At 40.8% G+C, this 17276-nt stretch overlaps 1 protein-coding gene across 3 annotated transcripts in view; it reads right to left on the bottom strand.

Annotated features, from left to right (window-relative positions):
• The window catches only part of Adamts3 (ADAM metallopeptidase with thrombospondin type 1, motif 3), a 204795-nt gene that overhangs the window by 171306 nt on the left and 16213 nt on the right, over window positions 1-17276 (bottom strand). For all 3 annotated transcript variants that reach the window (XM_087582949.1, NM_001394709.1, NM_001394710.1), the window contains 1 exon segment: window positions 11819-12225. In XM_087582949.1, the coding sequence (XP_087439075.1) occupies window positions 11819-12225 (407 nt within the window).

Raw genomic sequence — 17276 nt, 5'->3', positions numbered from 1 at the left:
CTCGTTACAATCCCCAAAGACTGTCTTGATAATGCCGTGCAAGTACAAAACTCAATTCTTCAATAGCAGGTGCTACGTAGCCCTGTGTGCCTCTGTCTCTGCTTTTAAACTGCACCCAGAGGGGTCAAGAGGCACTCATTGATCTTCCCTAGGGAAGACCACAGCCATTGGTTATGCAGTGCCAATGGTCAGCCCTGAAAACATACACACAAGTAACAGACTGAACAAGTTAGATTTAGGAAAATATATGTATACACATTTACATATGTGCATACAATAATAATAAGTGAATAAAGAGGCCATGAATTTGAAAGAGAGCAGGGATGGTATACAGGAGGGTCTGGATGAATGAAAGCAAGGGAAACTATTGCAAGTAAATTATAATATCGAAATAACAAGAATAAATTAGCTGTAAAAAAAAAACAAGTATCTTACCTTGATATTTGAAAACAAAGAATCTTGTCATTATTTCAATAATAATAAAACAAATGAGAAAGGAAAAATTACAAAAAGAATGCACACTCCTCGCCAGGCTTTTGGCTGTTTTTATTTGTCATAAAAGACTCTAGACTAAATAAAAATAAAGATAAGGTAGACTGTTAACCACCATCATCAGAGAAATGAGATACAAAATGAACACACTAAGAAAGACCATCAGAATATGACCCCCAGGAGCTGGGACAGTGGCTCGGTCAATAAAGGGCTTGACGAAAAGCATAGAGGTCTGAGTTCAGATCCCCAGAGCTCACAAAACAGGCAAGAGGGGCAGTACACACCCATAACCTCAGTGCTGAAAGAAGAGTCCTGGTAATAACAATACCTATCAACCCTGGTTCCGTGAAAGACTATTTCAAAAGCTGAGGTAGAGAATGGCTGAGGAAAGACAGCCAACACAAAACTCTGGCATGCATGTGTGCACGCACACGCACACACATACACACACATACACACACACACACACACACACACACACACACACACACACACACACACGGAAAGAGAGAGAGAAAGAGAGAGAGAGAGAGAGAAAGAGAGAGAGAGAGAGACATATACCCACAGAGACAGACACACACGTACAGTGACAGACACACATACACAGAGAGAGAGAGAGAAGAGAAAGAAAGAGTGACAGACACAGAGACACACAGAAGCAGAGACAGATGGAGAAAATATAACATCCAATGCCATGGAATTCCTTCTATCTCAAAACCATCTCAGGTTATGACTCTTAACTTGAAATATATGCCTACAATGAGCCTTGGAGGAATAGCAACATCACAAACTTGACTTCTCTGACATCTCTGAAACTGGGGGGGGGGGTGAGCGGGGGTGAGTTATGTCATGTCACTAAAGGAAACATGTCTGCATCAGAGGCTGCTCTGCTGGGCGGTCCAGTTACAATAAAATAATAAACTGCATCAAACCCAAGTGTTGCTATAATGTGAGCTTTGTCACGCTCACCTTCCCTCTGTTAACTGAAGAATCTAGTAAGAGGAATGAGAAGTTTTACTTCATAGTTATAGGTGTGCCCCTCAGAGGGACTATTAACACTGGCCTACTTGCATCAAATAGGAAAGAGACCTGAAATTGATAAGGATTTTTCGCCTAAAAGGCTTTACTGCATAGAAGTCTGTTTTCTAAAAATGCATTCACAGACTGAGTTGGGTGATTGCAGTACATTTCATTTTTCAACCTTAATTATTAATCAGGAAATATTAAAATAAATAATCCTAAGCAAAGAAAGAAAAGAAAAAGTCTTGAGTAACAGTCTTTAGTTTTCTGGGGCTTCAAAGACATTCCTTCCGAATGGGTGCTTGATCTGACAGCACCCCCACCTCTCTAAAGGAAAGAGACGGACAGGCTAACTGGCCTACTGAAGGTACTGAGGATACCAAGTAGTGGAAAGACAGTACAGTTTCTGATATAAAAATGTCCACTCCCAACGGGGTTCATTTCCCTCAACCACTGTGTAAAATGCTTGAGTTATCTAACACCATTTTTCAAACCACACTCCTATAAAATATCACAACCAGGCAACCCTCATCTACTTTTCATCCTCACTGCTTTCTTGATTCAGACTCCAAACCTCTACAGAATTATGTCCTGAGCATTTTAAGATATAATAATGGATTCTGGGATACTGTAGCAGGAGGCAGAAGTCACCTCCTGAAACAAGATGCTAAGCACCCAGGAAAACGTGTAGGATGACAGGTCTCAGGATTCTCTTGAAGGTGAGCAACTTCCAGGAGACGACGAGCTCATAGCAGCAGAATAGCTAGCATTACACGTCAGTCCTGAATCAGTGACAGATGTCCCTTGCATGAAGCTCACCCACACCGGGTAAGCACCAAGCAAATGCTTGGAATCTGGTCTGATCACAGAGGGCTGCCACTGTGCCCAGATCTACTCTCACTGCCCTTTCGTCCTGGTACCCTTCCCATCCGACTGAAGTGACTTCAAAACAAAAACAGACAAAACAAAACAAAACCAGCACATCTTTTCCACATTTTAATTTATCTTGTACATTTGTGGCAAACCCAACACTGACTATTTCAAAGCAAATGCTTAAGTGGAGAAAATTAGAAGGTCACCGTATATACTTGAGGAAAAGAGAGGCTGAGAAAACAAACAGATGACAAAAATGTTAAAGTTTCCCAGTCAGGAAAGGTAGCTTGGGGCTACACAGCTCCAATTATTGAGGAACTCAATTTTGAACTTGAATGACATTATCTGGGCCTTGAAAGGATGCAGGGAGGTTTTGTGGACCTAATAGGATTTTCTAATGCCAATTTAAAATGTAGGCAATTTCTGAAAGGTCTACTTCTCCATCTGGCCATTTCCTTAAAGGTAGAGGATGTGTATGGGCCAAGAGGATTGTATTGCTGCTTGCTCAATTGTCATTTGACCATGGCAAGATCCATCTTAAGATAGGTTCCAGAGCGAGTGACTCTTAGAGAGAAACCCTTCTGCTTGAGGATGTAAAAATGAGCAAACCTGGCAACTATGGAGATGGAATGAATCTGAATTCTGGAACTGCAGTATGATTAGATTGAAATATAGAATACAAAAAAATCACATAGAATACTAGGAAACAGAAAGTGTGGGTTATTTGAAGGGATAGAAACAAAGCCAACTGACTATATCCAAAAGCCCCAATGGCAAATCTAGTAGACAAGGCAAAGGGGAGATGTAGGAAGTAGGTAGGCAGATGAGATTCATACATACATAACCATACACACAGTACATCCTCAGTAGGGTTATCAGCCATCATTTCCAATAAGAAGTTTTACAGATCAAAGAGCATGGGCATACATAGTCAACATGTTAAAAAAAATAATATCTGAATAACTGACTGAGGGTTGCATGTTTTCAACGGTGTAATTGTTGGTAATGTGTCTACATGCCTCTAAACAAGTGCTCATCCATGTAACTCTACCCAGCTGTAATCACAGTCATTGGGTCACATGAGGAGAGGAGAGGAGAGGAGAGGAGAGGAGAGGAGAGGAGAGGAGAGGAGAGGAGAGGAGAGGAGAGAAGAGAAGAGAAGAGAAGAGAAGAGAAGAGAAGAGAAGAGAAGAGAAGAGAAGAGGAAATAGATATGAAAGTACAGAAGGGATGGCTGGAAAAAGGAAGTTAGTAAGAGTCAGGTATAGACCAGAGGGTAACAGGGGAAACAAATAGTACTGATATATGGACATGTATGAAAATGCCATGATAAAGCCCGTTATTGTGAATAATTATATGCTGACAAAAACATTAAAGATAGAAATATGAACAAAGAGATCTATGTTCAGAAAAACTGTCTTTTGAAATCAAGGAAGAAGTTAAGATAATCTGATAAACAAACGCCAAGAGAATGTTTTACCATTAGATTCCATTTGCACGAAACTACTGACAGTCGGATACAGGTTTAAATAAAAGAATAAAAAGCATCCAGCTGAAACCATATGAAAAAATGAGAGCAAAATCATGCCTGGTGCTGAGAACTAGCCAGCTAACCAGGGCGAGTGAGGTCACGGACCTTGGAAGAGAACCTACTACTGTCACCTTACTCGACCAGTGTGATTGCTAACTTCATTCTAAAGCTTATCTGCATAACCACAGATAAATGAAGCCCACACCCCTCATCAAAGGACCTTCCCTTTACAGCAAATAGAGACCAGTACAGAAAAGCACAACAGGTCAAAACGCAGAGATCTGTGGCTTAGGCAGAGCCCGGCACCAACTGATATATCCACAGCAGAACTCTTACACTGACGGGTCAGAGGATTTAAAAGGAGTGGGGGGTTGGGCATAAAGAGTATAAGAGGTAAAGGAGCGTCGAGTTTACTGTGAGAAGTGTGTCTTCTAGAAGTGTCAGGAAAGCTTGACTCATGATATGCTAACAATATGGTTGCCTAAGCAAGGTCCAAACAGTGATTATATCAATAGGCATGTTAATACAGAATAGAAGAAATCACATACGGTCCTGACCCTAGACAAAGAACTATGGGCAAACAGTGAATGCAAAGAGCATTAGCCTCTCCCAGGGATGAGATTCTGGCTACTGAAAACAAAGTGGTCAGTCTGAAATCACAGAGACACCAGCCACATTAAACGGAGTCAGCTGGTTTACTTATATATTTATGCACTTAAATACATGGTAGTAAAAATAGTTGGTAAGGGAGAGGCCGTCAATTTGAAAAGAAACTTAAGGGAACACATGAGAGGGGTCCCGGGGAGGAGACATGATGGGGTTGGAGGCAAGGAAGAAATACAAAATTATATTAATTCTTAAAATTTTAATAAAACAATTTAAAAATGAATTAGTGAGTTTAGTTTTTTATAAATTTCTAGACATAAAATGCTAATAATCTTTTATGACATTCACAAGTGAAAGAACCGACAAAGTTACTAAAGGAACAGTTTCTATATTTTAGCCCTGTTAAAGTAAGTTCAAAACAAGGGGTTATAACTTTAAGATGTTAGATGTAACCTCCATAGTAACAACGAAGAGTACAGCTATAGGAAATACTCAAAAGATGATGATAAAGGAATTAAAATATTTTGCTGCAAAAGAAAAACTCCTAAACATAAAATAACAATGAGGGAAATGAGAGACAATAACAGCTATCAACCATTGAGATAGACGTCAAAATTAAGACCGTCCCTTATCAGGAATTAATATAAATGTAAGTGGGCTAAATTCCCCAGTCAAGACAGAGATTGACAGAACGGATTTTCAAAATGAAAACAGGGTTTGGAGACATGGCTCAGTGGTTAAGCATCTTGGCTGTTCTTCCAGAGAACCCAGGTTATAGTTCTACCTATGCATGGTGGCTCACAACTGTCTATAACTCCAATCTCAGGGGTCCCAGTACCTTCCTCTAGCCTCCTCTGGCAATGTATTCACAGTGTTGCACAAAGTATACATGTAGGCAAACACATAAACATAAATGGGTTTAATTTTAAAGAATATAAATAACCAAGGCTGCCCACTCTGTATGTGGGCTATCCAGTGGAGTGTAAGACATCAGGGAGTCATGGATGAAGCCCATGACTCTCCAGCTCTGTAATCCATCACTGAATGTGGACAGGCCCAGTGTTGTACAGGTAGAGTACAAGTAGATGCAGATGCTATGAGCCGGGGGCTAAACTTAGCTGGTGACAAAACAAAAACACACGATAATGGGAGAGAGATCCACTGGAAGAGAGAGGTGGTGGACAGTGGGTTAACAGAGGGAGGGCACTGAAGAAGAACAAAAATGCATTATACACACAAATGAAACCGTCAAAGGAATTAATTAAAAGGGGAGGGGGAAGAGAAGGTGGGGGTAAAGGAGGAAGAGGAGGAGAAAGAGGGGGCAATAGGAAGAGGGGGAAGAAGAGGGGAGAGAGAAATAGGAGGGGGGAGGAGGAGGAGAAGAAGAGGGGGAGGGGGAGGGGGAGGAGGAGGAAGGGGAAGGAGAAGAAGAAGGATATGAACTAACACGTGCAGTATGAACTAAGAGTTCCTGGAATTGCCATACCAGAATCCTGTAGACTAGGCGGTTTAAGCAGCAGAAGTATGCATCAGCTATAGAGGCTGGAAGTTCCCCCTCACAGAGCTGCTAATTTTGGCTCTCCTGGGGCCTTTCTCCTTGGCTTGTAGACACCTTCTCCTCCTCATATCCTCCCCTGACCTTCCCTCTTTGCCTGCCTTTGTCCTAATCACTTCCTCTTTTTAGAACATCAGATTAAAGCCCACTCCAATGATGACTTTTTTTTTTTTCTTAATCACCTAAAATGTCCTTTCTTCAAATACAGTCACTTTCTGGGCTCTTGTAGGTGAAGATTTCAGGATAAGAAATTTGGGTGAATGTATATGTCAGCAGATAACAATGTGTGGGCTGCGGGGCCTTATTACATCACAGGAAATTTCTAGCCAATTTAAGAGTTTAGGAAATACCCTTCTAAGTTCTTCATAGCCTCAAATGAACTCAACACCATACACAGCGTTCTTTGTTTCCCACGGCCGTCTCATTAGACAAAGGATTCCCACTCACAGTGAGTTCTTTCCTGCTAAAGGTTAGGCAATCAAAGTGCTCTCCTAGCTTACTGCAGACCTCAGACTCGGGTCTCCTCTGTCAATTTTAATCCTACAGGGAACACTCAGGAGAACCCATTGGTCCCTTTAGAGAAGAATGGAAAACGAGGAAGAGTCTCAGGTAGGCCCTTCCTTCATTTCATCAAAGCTCTTCCTAAAAGTCGTGTGTGCTGACATCGGTTGCAAATATCAATGGTCATCTGAAAAATTTGGGGCAAGATAGAATAAAAGAAAGCATGTATAGTAAAACAAAGCAAAAAGCATAATTCAACCATATCACGTTTATAAGAAAATCACTTCAGATCCAAAGACATAGGTTAATTGAAAGGAAAGCCCATCTCATAGATGAGTAATGGGCAAACCAGACTTTCCAAAGCAAGTTACGAGAAATAAATGAAGATGTATGCTAATAAAAACATATTTGACAATCATAGATATTGACATATGAAATCACAGGCCATGCAAACATATGAAAACGGAAGCACTGAAGGAAAGCAAACTCAGGTCCACTATCACAGTTGAAAACATCAATAGCTCGTACTCAGTGAAGAACAGAACAGCCAGCCACAGAAGGAGTATGAAAATTAAAGCAACAGCTACAATGGACCCTTGAATACAGGGATGAGGGATGTTAGCCCCGAAAACTGAAAGGTCTCATGGAGCTGGAGATGTGGCTCAGTGATAGAGTGCCTGCCTGAAATGTATGAGGTACTTACTAGGTTCTTGGCCCTGACCAAGAAAAATGGAAGAAGGGAGGGAGGGATGGAGAATACTCATAGAACATCAGCTCCATAAAAGCTTAACTATTGGTAGCTTCCAAATGACTGGAAATCTTAACAATAACAGTCAATTACCACGTATTTCATATTAAATCTGATTTTAAAAAAGCCAAGATCCTGGAGAGATAGTTTTCTTTCTCCTGAACTACTGTAATGAAAGCCAGGGCTACACATGCTATGGGCAAACACATTTCATCAAACTAAATTTCCTTTCAAATTTTTGTTTCGAGACAGGGTCTCGTGAGGTACACTTTTTCCTGCTATTTGCAAATTATGAAGAACACAGCCGCTCAAAGGGAGATAATTAGCATCCCACCGACTTTTAGAAATTTAACTGGTAACTTTCCAGCTCATTGCAACGACAATAGGAAATGACTACAAAATTCTTCAGGCAGTATGTAATATGCACTTCAGTTCATTTTATGCAACTGTAATTCAATAATGCATCTTTAAATTCAGTTACATCTCTTTTGATTGCAAGTATTGCTGTGTGTTCTTGATTGTCCCCATTATTTAATATGTGCTTATAAACATATACATATATAATAATACATCACTATATAGTTAAAATATATATTCCATATATGAACATTCATACATATAAATATATAGGATACCACAATATCAACTTCCTTATTAATAGATGTATTACTGGTTTGTTCTCAAAAGTGACATTTATTACATAAAATTATATTATCTTCACCTACATTTTACTTTAACTTCTGTGTAAAAGCATATTACAAGCATAAACCACTAAAAGACATTAGAAATACCCTTTAGAGATGGAGTGAAGAAATCTGATCAAAGAGTAAACACATGCGTCAGGGGTTGGGGGTGGGAAACACACCAGGTGGAAAAAAGTCAGACTCATTCAAATCTTCCTATAGAGCAGACTTCAACTCCTCAAATTTAAAGGTTGGGGAGCCTGAAACTATGGGAATCGATTCTGATTCTCCAAAACCAAATCTCATACTTCTCACATAAAATTCTACTCACATAAAAGAACGACTACAGAGATGTTTATGCAAAGCCACCGAGATACCAGCAGCAAAGACTCCATGCCGCCAGAGGACATGGTCTATGGAGAACACCAATGTCCATCAATCCTGGTCATCACTCTTTGCATCTGGGTAAGCCGGACAGCATCAGCCATGTACCTGTCTCTAAGATGGTCCTCTTTCTCTCTTGTTCTTCCCTTCATATTCTAGCTCTTTTGTCCTACATTCAGGTAACCATGGGTCTACTCTACACGGATCCTCCTGTATTGTGTTGTAATGGGCTTCAATCTTCATAAAATCAGATTGCCCAAGCTCTCCCCAGTCACGTGCCCGCACAACTCTCCCAGAGGTTTTCCGTCCTTCCCACCCCTTCCCTTCCTCCATCCTTGAGTTTGTTAGCATACATGGCCATTTTCTCAAAATCCCACATTGGAAGTGTAACTTTTTCCATCAAGTCTAGCATCCAAGGCAGACATAATCTTTCCATCATCTAAGCTCTCACGTCTCCCCAGGCTAATCTCACAGCATCCCTGACATCAGCCTTATTCTTTGATTACAATTTTAAACACACTGTTTCCAGTTCTCACTGAACACAAAGGCCAAGCCCAGCCTCCCTTAGTAGTCACCGCAGTCATGAAGTGTACAAAGCCTGACACTATGAATGCTTCAGTACTGTCCCGACCTGGATCAGGGTTTGTACAACCAGATTAAGTGACGCTTAAGGGTCCAAGCTTGAAGAGGGACTCTTGAGGGTAGATGACACTCAAGAGTACAGTCACCATAAGGCATCATGTCATTTCCACAATGCTTTGTCTCTTCTTATTTCATGTATAATTTGTCCAGAAGTATTGCAAGACCACGCTTTTCATAGTCACGTGTTTCTTCAGTACCCTCAATAGCCTACATCTGTTATTAAGTAGAGCACGGGATACAATAATGATTAATGCCTGAGCAACCCATCACTCCTTAGTCTGCCTAGCTCCATGGAAATGGAGGCAAGGTAGATGATGTAAGCAAAAGGTCACATAGGTCACACAAAACTAGATAATACCATCAGCTGCTATAGGGCATGGAGAGGTGTACTGGCTGGTTTTGTGTGTCAACTTGACATAAACTGGAGTTGTCACAGAGAAAGGTGTCATCCCTGAGAGAATCCCTCCATGAGACCCAGTGTAAGGCATTTTCTCAATTAGAGATCAAGGGTGGGAGGGCCCAGCCCATTGTGGATGGTGACATCCCTGGGCTGGTGGTCTTGGGTTCTCTAAGAGAGCAAGCTGAGCAAGGTAAGGGAAGCAAAGTGGTAATCAGCAGCCCTCCATGGCCTCTACATCAGCTCTTATCTCCGTTCCTGCCCAGTGTGAGTTCCTTTCCTGACTTCCTTTGGTGATGAACAGCAATGCAGAAGTGTAAGCTGAATAAACCCTTTCCTCCCCAACTTGCTTCTTGGTCCTGATGTTTTGTTTGGAAATACAAACCCTCACTAAGAGGCCAAGCACACTATAGATTAAGACACAAGCAAGCAAGGAACCACAACTATCATAGACTAAGTAAGTGGGGGTACTCTTACTGTTCCCATGCCATGTTCTCTGGGCTCTGTCCTCCTAAAACAGCCTCATGACATCCTGAAAATATGGTTTCAGCCCTCTTTCCTCAGAGTTTCTATAACCTCTTAAATCACTATGCAAACCAAAAAGGCCTTGTCCTGCTCTCTGCCCCATCCATCAGTGGTACACACCCACTTCCATGGGCAGATATCTATCTCTGCAGAATGAAAAGCAAGAGGACACTGGCCCACAGACAGCAGCTTCAGCTCCCAGAAGCAGATGTCCACCATGAGCGTTTTAAAGGTCAGCTCTCTACAACTGGCTTCTCTAAGTACCCTGCAAGTGGTTCCACGATCGTGCCTATTTATAGTGCCAAACATTTCACTTACCAGTTTGAGCTGAATCTACAATTCCCAAATGTTCTCAATCACATGCAGCCTGTCTTACTCTTTCCAAAACAGACCTGGTTAAAAAGTGCCTTTGCTACCAGACTTACTGAAGCAAGCATAGCATGTTTTTGAAGGGACCAAATCCCAAAGCAGAGTCCTGAGGATGTTTTTGTTAGAAGTTGGCAATGGCCCACAGAGTTCATTTGGTCTTCCCAAAGATCCAACGAGGATAAAATATCTCTGATATTCACCAGATGTGGCTACCTAATATTTTAGAGCAAGGTATCCATTCATCTGTCATTGTTCAGTTGTTAATGTTAACTGCTAAGACCCCCTGATATTCTGTCAAGGCTCTCCTGCTCTGATCCTCAGGGAACTTGGTAATAGGGAACAAAGGAAAGATCTAAGGATAAGAAGGAAGGAGAGACAGAACATCTCCCCTTAGGTTTTTCAGCCAGACCTTGCCTGAGTTTGTCTTTTTACTTGCTATTTTTACTAGATAAACCCTAGTCCTTTCATCAGAAGTTAGAAGTAAAATTTTTCTTAATGTGGAAAACCTTAGCACTTGGTAATCTCCCTTGATCTTCAAAGCAACCCAGAAGGAAATCACTGACCTCCAGTAACCCCGAAAAGCAATTCACTTCTCTGTTTCTCCACTCCCAACCAGTTCCCTCTGGTGACAAATCAGGAGAATTAACAGGGCAACTGTGTATTAGTAAGTCTGGAAAAATGTCATGTCTTTCTATGGCAAAACTCATGACATAAAGATTATATCAAACATCCCTGGGTTTTGGTAAATTACAGACCATAAAAACCAGTACAAGCCATCGCTATTCACAGGAGTCGTTTAATGGTGTGATAGAGTACAAGGCAGGACTCTGTGGAGAAAATAAATTGTCATTTAGGGTTTCCAGCAACATCATCTTCCTGCCTCGGTGTAAAATACCTGGCATCATCATGACTCCTACCCATGAACTCACTCCAGAGCTGAAAGCAAGGTGAAGCAACACCTCATGGCAAAGGCTATCAAAGGCTGGGTATGCTACCTACAGGCAGAGCAACTGTAGGGGACACCAACATCTTAGAGAAAGCTTGAAAAGGTCCTGATGAGAGCTATGACCCGAGTTGGTTGGGTAATATGGGAAGTGTTGTCTACTGTAGCAGCAATTTTCTGGAACATGACAGAGAATGGTGACAATTCTGCAGCTGGACATCTCAGGGCTTCTAACCTAGAGATAGAATGGCATAGCAAGAACAACATTGTTCTTTGTCAAGAATTATTAGTCACTTTTGTCTAGTCATGTCCTCCAAATGGGACCAAGCTCCTGCAATTACAAGGCTCGGGAAACCCAGAGCACTGTAAGATTCGCAAGGCAGTATATGTAAGCTATAACAGTTACAGAGCAGAGGAGTCCTGCCAAACCCATCACTCTGCCTGTGAGTTGAGGTTTCTTTCCACCTCTACCTTGCAATGCTAAAGAAAAAATCAAATGCCAACATCTGCACACTTCCATGTTCACAGAGGAAAGGAAATGAGTCTTACCAGACCATCACAGTTGCTAATGGCAACAGAGGTTCCTGGAACATCCATGATGTCACCAACATACGCACAGCTAGTCTGCAAAGGCTCTGATCTCCAGCCTCCTTCTGAAGAACTTCTGTGTGGACGGCTGTTTCTTGGGTCAGTGGTGTTCCCAGGCCTTGGAGCTGTCTCATGCCATTCCACCACAGCCCCAGGAGCTATGAAGTGAGTGTTTGGCCTTAGTCGAAGATGAAAATCTTTCCCAAATGCCGTGACGTTGAAGAACAATTGCTCTGAGTTGGATGACACGTCCCTAGGTGACCTCTTTTTGTGATTTGCAGAAAGAATATGGGAAAGATAGTGTCCTTTTAGATTTGTGCTAATTGGTGTCACCAGCTCATACTCTCTGTATCTCTTGGTTGGTAAATCTGTGGGGGTAAAAAGAGAATTATAAGACATTAGACAGTTGGAGAACACAGCATGAAGCCCTACCTCACAAAGCTAAGCCATGCTTTGCAATGAAATCCTTCCTTGAACTAGAGCACATATAGTACTTTTTGATAACTAAAATCTTCTCTCAAATGCACTTCGGAAATCTAATTATTATTTTTAAAATGTATTAGATCATGAACATATATACTTTGTTACTATATTTGAGATCATGAACATGGTTCTACAAACTGTATCTGATTCATTTAAAATTAGGACATATGCCTAAAATAACCCAGGATTCCCATAAGAAATTTTAGCAAAGAGGCTGTCATTTAAAATTTCATGATTTTATTTTTTCCCTTGTAGATACCTAGAGTCTCTGTCACATTCAGTATCTTCCTTTACTCCTTCTAACACAAACTTTGGATTTACACATAATTTTAACATTATAATTGATGGTTCCTCTTCTAACCTAAATCCCCGAAAATCATATACCACTGATAGGAAACTCAGATTCAGGAAGGACCTGATTCCAAAGTCAGCAACTGGGGAGCTTAGATACAAATCAAATTATACTCCAAAACCTATACTCTTTTTTTTTCTCTGTTATGCTATGGTACTGTGCCACAATAGTTAATCCTGATTAAAAAAAAAAAAAAACAAAACAAAGCAAAAACAAAACAAACAAAAACTAAAAGAAAAATCAAAAAAGAAGAAACCAACAATCTAAAAATTGACATGCAGAGACAGGAGAGTATAGTATTATCATTTTATACTGTATTCTTTCCAAGGAACAGGTGTTTATTAGCATATGTATTTGGAACCGACCTTTTAACATAGGTATCCATTTACATACTAAATCATATCTTCCAGTCAAGACTATCTCCTGGAGGTTATTTGACTCTATGGACTTAGGGAAAATAAAATGACAGTAGATACTGTGGAAAGAAACGAGGGGGAAATGAACATGCGAAAAAAACAAGCACAGAAAGGAGAACCTGTGAGCATGAATTTAAAGACTCCCCACTTTCAGAATCCTCACCCAAAACCAATCCAGGAATGTGGTCATGTTGCCTGACAAAACTAACTGAATCGCAAATAATGATTATCTATAGAAATTGAATCTTTGGCATCCATTAAAGTATTTAGAACCTGTGATCCATAATGAACCAATAATGTGTGCACATAAATGTCTTGAAAATCACTGTGTCCTCAAGGGGAAGGTCACAAAGGATGAATGACACATGTTGTAACTTGGAAAGTTTCCCTGTCTATGCCAATGCAATGCCACCTACATTGACCAATGTGTTTAAACACAATACCAGGCTTGGTTATGCACATGAAGCAAGTAATACGTCTGCAAGTATCATGGTTCAGAGGAACAGTGAAAACTCTGCATAGCAAAGTGAAGGCTGGCTCTGACCTGGAGAGCTCAGCATCTCTGACGTGAACATGACGCTGGCCTCCCTTACAACCAAACCCACAGCGAATGCTTCCACGAATTCTGGTTGAGAACGGGGCTGGCAATATAAAGAATGAACACTAGAGTTACAGGGGCAGAGTGATGGGGGCAGGGTGAGGAGGAATTGTTCACAAACAGGTACAAATCAAGCCCATGAATGAGACCTGAGAAGACACACCCCAAGGAAGGTCCATATGACAACAGGCCACCCTTTATTCACTTGACACTCTCAACATCAATATACAATAACCTAATATAAGGTCTTTTATATATCAGACCCCACAGCTGGATGGATTTCTCCAGTGTGTGTTAGTTTTTTGGTAACCAAACGACTCTTTGTTTATGATGGTAGTCATACTGACTTCTAGTTCTACTCAGGACCCACGAGCATCTCCCCTACACCAGTAATCTGTTAGAACTCTGTCTCCAACCCTCAGTTTACTGCTTCCAGAGAAGGAGTGAACAATGCTTAAATTTAATGTATGGATTTCCCATCTCCCCTGAATGGAATTCACACAAGGAAGTCTAGACAACATACTGCTGCCTGGATTAAGAGACTGGAGAAAACGAATGCAAGAAGTCTCCTCCACACCCAAGAGGATAAGGTAAGCAACACACACACACACACACACACACACACACACACACACACACACACACACGCACAGAGTAAGCCATACATCCCAGACCTGTGAGACAGTTCAGACAGTGTGTTCTGAATTTTTATTTAAAAGAAAGATGCTACAGAAAAACCGCTTTCCTGATGCTAAATAATAAATCATTTTTAAATGTACACTTAAGAATCATTTCTGAAATGAAGCCCCGAATCAGTCATTTTTCCCTTGGGGATGAAGGTTAGTAGGGAAAAGGTGAACTCAATAACCCCTCACACCCGGAGCTCACTACAGAACTCCCCAGCTGTCTGCTATTTATTGGCAAACTGCTTTGCTCTGTGAATTGTGAATAGGAATGCATGGTCCGTAGATGAGGAAGCTAAGCCTGCTCTGAGGCGAGGAAAAAATCTCAGCTCTGACCACTTGGGCTCTGAAAGCAAACTCCACATTCTCATCCACTTGGGTGCAGATGGAGCGTTTTGCTGTCAGTTTCTAACTTAAGATCTGAACTAAAGAGGAAAGTCAGCATACAACACATCTTCGGTTGCTTCTGTAAAAGGTTATCAATTCTACTTTGAGAAGGAGAGATGGGGAAAGTGGCTAGTAACTCAAACTACAAAAAGCATGTCGATCCCGGAGTATAATTACATAAAAAATCAAATTTTGTCCAATATTCACTTATTGGATTTTAAAAGCATGTGCTTGACAGACCCAGCTTCTACAGAGCAGTTCTCTGTGTGGTCAGAAATGAACTATGTAAGACACCAATAAGCTTAATCAACTATCACCTTGGTCAAGGTCCTCATTATCCATACATTGTCTCCTTGGTTATCAACTAGACATTGGCCGTAGTTCAACATCATATGTTTGTCAAGAAGTTCACATGATGACAACCAGAGACTCCATGAATACTAGCCACTAAGACCATAAATATAATTACTTACTAATTAATAAAATGCCATATCTAATTGTAAAAATAAAAATATATAACTTCCTCATCAACAAAATAGAATAGATGACCTCAAAATAAATGCACAGACATATGAAGATGGGATTTGTTTTTTTATAAAGAAGCCAGAAATACATACTAGAAAGTAGACTGAATCTTCAACAAACGGTGCTGGCTAAACTGGATTGTTTCATGAAGAAGAATGCAAATAGAACCACACTTATCACTCTGCACAAAAGTCAAATCCAAGTGAATCAAAGACCTCAACATAAGGCACTATGTATGATAGAATAAAAAAGGGGAAATAGCTTGGCACAGGGAAACACTTTCCGAAGAGAATACCAATAACAGAAGCACTAAAAACAATTCATAAATAAGACCTTATGAAACTGAAAAGCTTCTCTATGGCAAAACACACCCCCATTCAGATAAAGTAGCATACTACAGAATGGGAAAAGTTTGTTGTTTTTTTTTTTTACCAACTACACATCAAATAAATGGCTAATATCCAAAATAAATTTTCAAAAGAACTAAAAACAAGTGGACATCAAGAAAACAATTAACTCGATTTAAAAATAAGGGTACAGAGCTAAACAAAGAATTCACAAAAGAGGAAACTCAATGACCACAAAACAGATAAAGGTTTAACATCCTTAGTCATCAGGAAAATGCAAATCAAAACTATTTTGAGAATTTATATTATACCGATCACAATGGTCAAGATCAATAAAATAAATGACAGCTCCTGCTGGAGAACATGGGGGAAAGAGAGACACTCAGCCATTGCTGGTGGGAATGTAAACTTGTACAGTCACTATAGAAATCGGTGTTGTGGTTCCTCCAGAGGCTAGGGCTAGATCTACCTCAAGGTCCAGCAATAACACTCTAGAGAATATACCCAAAGGATGCTTCATCCTATGACAGAGACACTTGCTCAATGACATCCATTGCTTCTCTGTTCATAATAGCCAGAAGTTGGAGACAACCAAGATGTCTGACACAGGATGAATGGCTAAAAATGAACATTCACACAGTGGAATATTACTCAGCCATTTAAAAAAAATTAAAGACATTCATAGGTAAATGAATAGAAGTAGAAAAAAATCATCCTGAATGACGTAACTCAGACCTAGTAAGACAAACATGGTGTGTATTTATCTGTATCATATTAGCGGTTAAGTCACTGACAAGCAAGCTATAATCCACACGGTTAGGTGGAGAATACGGAACTAGGGGTGCAAGACGGATCTCCACAGCAGGGGGAAAAAGCAAAGATAGTAATAGATGGATAAGGGAGTGGACTGGAATAAGAAGAACAAACAAGGGGGAGAAGGGGATATGGGGCAAGGGAAGGAATACTAGGAGGGGCACTAAAAGGGCCATTTGAGGGGTCATATGGAAACCTAACCCTGAAGATTTCTACAATATGAACATATATAAAGGTGATCTAAATGAAATTTCCAAATAAAGCTTCCAATGCAGGGACTGAATTAGAACTAATTGAGTTGTTGGCCAAAGGGACTGCCACGGAATCCCCCAAATAACCAAGGCCACTAGTGGCTCTCCATAAACTGACGGTAACGCCCTATTGCTGAAGACAATACCGACACAACTCGGTGATCATGGAGTCGAACAGCTGGCACCTACGTAGAGCCTTCATCCTTACGTGGTACTAGGTACTCTCCATGCTAGCAAAGAGGGATCTTTCTGCGCTATTCATTGGTTCCACGGTAGCACAGTCTGTGGGCATAGCCAATCAATATCTGATTTCACTTAAGGCCCGCCCATAAGATGGAACCCATAACCAACACTGCTTGGGTGGCCAAGAACCTGAGATTAGAAAGCCCAGGGACCTAGAAGAAAACCAAATACTAAGGTTAAAAGGAACACAGCAATAAAATAACTCCTAACATATTCAGCTATACTCATAGATTAGTGCCTTGCTCAGCAAGCCACAGAGAAGCGTCTATCTACAGTGGGCAGGAACATACAAGAACCAGACTACTGCACAGAGTGAGAGAC

The sequence above is a fragment of the Rattus norvegicus genome, chromosome 14, assembly GCF_021556685.1.
Source record: "Rattus norvegicus strain SHRSP/BbbUtx chromosome 14, alternate assembly SHRSP_T2T, whole genome shotgun sequence".
NCBI lineage: Eukaryota > Metazoa > Chordata > Mammalia > Rodentia > Muridae > Rattus > Rattus norvegicus.
The sequence above is the reverse complement of the archived record's forward strand: the minus strand, read 5'-3'. Positions and strand labels throughout refer to the sequence as shown.